Raw genomic sequence first — 2,885 nt, 5'->3', positions numbered from 1 at the left:
TCCGACCAGGTTAAAACAAATACAAATAGCTTATAAGCAATATAAAATGACCTCAGTTTGCTTCAGAATTTCAAGAGGGTTCTCATAACAACGGTTTAAATAATAATAACAGATTAATTGATAAAAAAAAATTTCCATCCGTCCCTGGGTGGGCTCGAACCACCAACCTTTCGGTTAACAGCCGAACGCGCTAACCGATTGCGCCACAGAGACAGAACCGCTCAAATTTTTGCGGAACGAGCCTGAACAAGGATCCACCGCAATGTTTGGAAGGGGGTGGGGGGGGGGAGACGCGGAGAGAGACGGGGTCTTTCCGCGGACGTCATCCGACCGCCAGTCGGCACAAGGAGAAGAGAATCTGCCAACGACATTATAGAACTTACCTGAAAGAAGTCCCGGGCGAGCCCGTTTTTAGTCGTCGACTCCGTCATCTTCAACGTGGTGCCGAAATAGCTCAGTTGGGAGAGCGTTAGACTGAAGATCTAAAGGTCCCTGGTTCGATCCCGGGTTTCGGCAGATTGTTTTCCCTTTATTCTCCCAGTTGCTGTAAAGACCCATCCAGCCTTTCAGTGGGTTCAGGAAATTGAAAACTCAACCCCCCACTATTTTGAAAGATTTTGGTTCCTGAACACTTTTGTGTTCATTTTATGGATCCCATAAAATAACCTTAAAATGATCTGATCACCCTCCATTTATAAAAAAAAATGCAAACTAATTTTTATATATTTTATATTTATCCTGTTGTATATTTTTAAGTCTTCTTCAAGCATACCATAAAACAATCACAGCACAGAAACAGGCCCTTCTAGTTCATGCCAAACACTTTCTCCCACCAAAACTACACGCCACCCAGTACCACAACCATGAATTGCAATGTTATTCACACTTGGACTCCTTCCCTGCTGATCTTGGTGCAGTCAGTGACGAATATGGTGAAAGGTTTTACCAGGACATTGACCATGGAAAAGCCATTTCAGGGAAACTTGAATCCATCAGTGCTGGCCGACTATTGTCAGACACTGACATGATGGTCAGTGCAAATGAAAATCAGTGGCCAAACATTTTTAGGTCAGTTGAACTAACGCAATGTGTCAACATCATTATGCGATTAAACGTGCTAAATTCAAAAGTTCGCTTAATGTTTCTCCAACTTCCTATGTGATAGAGCAAATCTGAAATTATCTTTGTGTTCAGTTTGAAGTTGCCTATTATAATCCCTTTTTTTTCAGGTAACAAATCTTTTGAAAAAAAATTTGTTGTCCAGTGCAATTCCCAGGAATTCACTTGAAGGGATTCAGAGGACAGTTATTGGTGTAAAAGTTAATAACAGCAAAACAAAGGATTATGAAGACTCACATAAGGTTGGATTGAATGAGCCAATTTTAAAAAATTCTGAATTAATGACCGTCTGCCACAACAATTCGTTATTGTAATATGTACACTGATTAATGCTTGCTTTTCAGAACTGCTGCTTTTCATAGGTACCACTAAAGACCTATCATAGCCAATAACCACTGCTGTTTTAAAATCACAAAGCATACAGTGCAAAGTATCCATTTTGCTTGGAAAGAAATCCAGGTTTACAAAGCCCCAACAACTGAAAAAGTGACAATCCACAGCTCAACATCCTTAGTGGATGTTCAGTGGACTGTTGAATTAATATAACTAATTCACATTAGGTCCGTGGAAACTTCATGATTCATGAGGTTTAAAAATTAATCAAAGTATAAAATTAATTTTCCTTGCAACTCTTGATCCATTGTTGAAAAAAACAAAATCTTTAAATAAAAGAAAATTAGTGGCCAGCACTTGCCAAGCCTCAGATTCGCCATTTCTGCCTATTTGATGAAACTTGTAAGCTCTAATACAGCTGTTGATTTGTTACCAAATTTATTGGCCTCTTCCCCATTTAAGATTGATGGACAGTGTCAATCTTACCATTAATAAGTAATCACATACAAAACAGAATGGAGTATGCATTTTCAAAGAGTCATTCAAATGTAATACACACTTCAGTTCTTTTTAATGTAACTAATGTTTGAAATTTACAAAGACATGTTCAACTGCCAATGTATATTGACATTTAAAAAAAATCAAAAGCTGCTCCAAATGCAAAATCTTTGCTAATATTGCTTCCCTTTCATTCAGTAACTACCAGTAATCACAATCATTCACTCGTGAGAAAAATTAATATCAAATGAATGCAAATATTCAGAAATGATTCAAATGCTTGAGAATAGAAAATAGGATTTTAACTTATGCTACACTAGAATGCCAAATATTATGGAATATTGTTCATTGTACAAAAACTCATATCTGAAGTACTTAACAATCACTTACGCTTCTGATTACATACTCTCATCTGATAGGATATTTACATGATTTTTAACTCCCAAATTAGCTGTACATCCTTGGTTTCAACCATTTATAAGAAACACCTTGCTATTTAAAAAAAAACTGTTGCACAAAAAAATAGGGATTTGATTCCATTTTATATATATTTATATCCATGTTCATTTCAAGAATGAAAGCTTTAGTTTGTGGAATCCTCTTCATTCAAATGCTGTTGCTTCAGCTTCATTTCTTTTTCAATCTCTTTGTTAAAATGTTCAACTTCCCTGCAAAACAATGAAGAGTTCACTGTGTTATATTCATACACTGGAAAATTCAATTTTAATCATTTTCCAGAGAGTGCATTTGCACCATCAGAAGAAAGTTCACTTGAATAAATCTGCATTTCTTTATTATGACCAGATGTTTAACTCCCAGCACTTAAGTTACTCAAGCAGTTTAGAAAAACAAATGTAATTCACTTGGTGGGTGCTTTTTCTTAGCTTGAATATCACACTCATCATTCCTCCCATAGTAAAGAACAATTGTAGTGA

At 36.4% G+C, this 2,885-nt stretch overlaps 1 protein-coding gene and 2 non-coding genes across 8 annotated transcripts in view; 1 reads left to right on the top strand and 2 right to left on the bottom strand.

Moving 5' to 3' along the window:
* Positions 1-139: 139 nt before the first annotated feature.
* Positions 140-213, bottom strand: trnan-guu (transfer RNA asparagine (anticodon GUU)). Its single transcript has one exon. It is a non-coding gene; the product is annotated as a tRNA-Asn (tRNA).
* Positions 214-443: 230 nt separating this feature from the next.
* trnaf-gaa (transfer RNA phenylalanine (anticodon GAA)) lies at positions 444-516 on the top strand. Its single transcript has one exon. It is a non-coding gene; the product is annotated as a tRNA-Phe (tRNA).
* Positions 517-2,475: 1,959 nt separating this feature from the next.
* LOC138758746 (PWWP domain-containing DNA repair factor 3A-like) overlaps positions 2,476-2,885 on the bottom strand; it is a 53,508-nt gene continuing 53,098 nt past the window's right edge. For all 6 annotated transcript variants that reach the window (XM_069928090.1, XM_069928088.1, XM_069928093.1 and 3 more), the window contains one exon: positions 2,476-2,618. In XM_069928090.1, the coding sequence (XP_069784191.1) occupies positions 2,534-2,618 (85 nt within the window). In that variant the 3' untranslated portion in view covers positions 2,476-2,533. The remainder of the gene's footprint in view (positions 2,619-2,885) is intronic.

Source organism: Narcine bancroftii, chromosome 3 (genome assembly GCF_036971445.1).
Source record: "Narcine bancroftii isolate sNarBan1 chromosome 3, sNarBan1.hap1, whole genome shotgun sequence".
In the NCBI taxonomy this organism is placed as follows: Eukaryota; Metazoa; Chordata; class Chondrichthyes; order Torpediniformes; family Narcinidae; genus Narcine; species Narcine bancroftii.
Note: the sequence above shows the minus strand (reverse complement) of the source record. Positions and strands in the feature narration are given on the sequence as shown.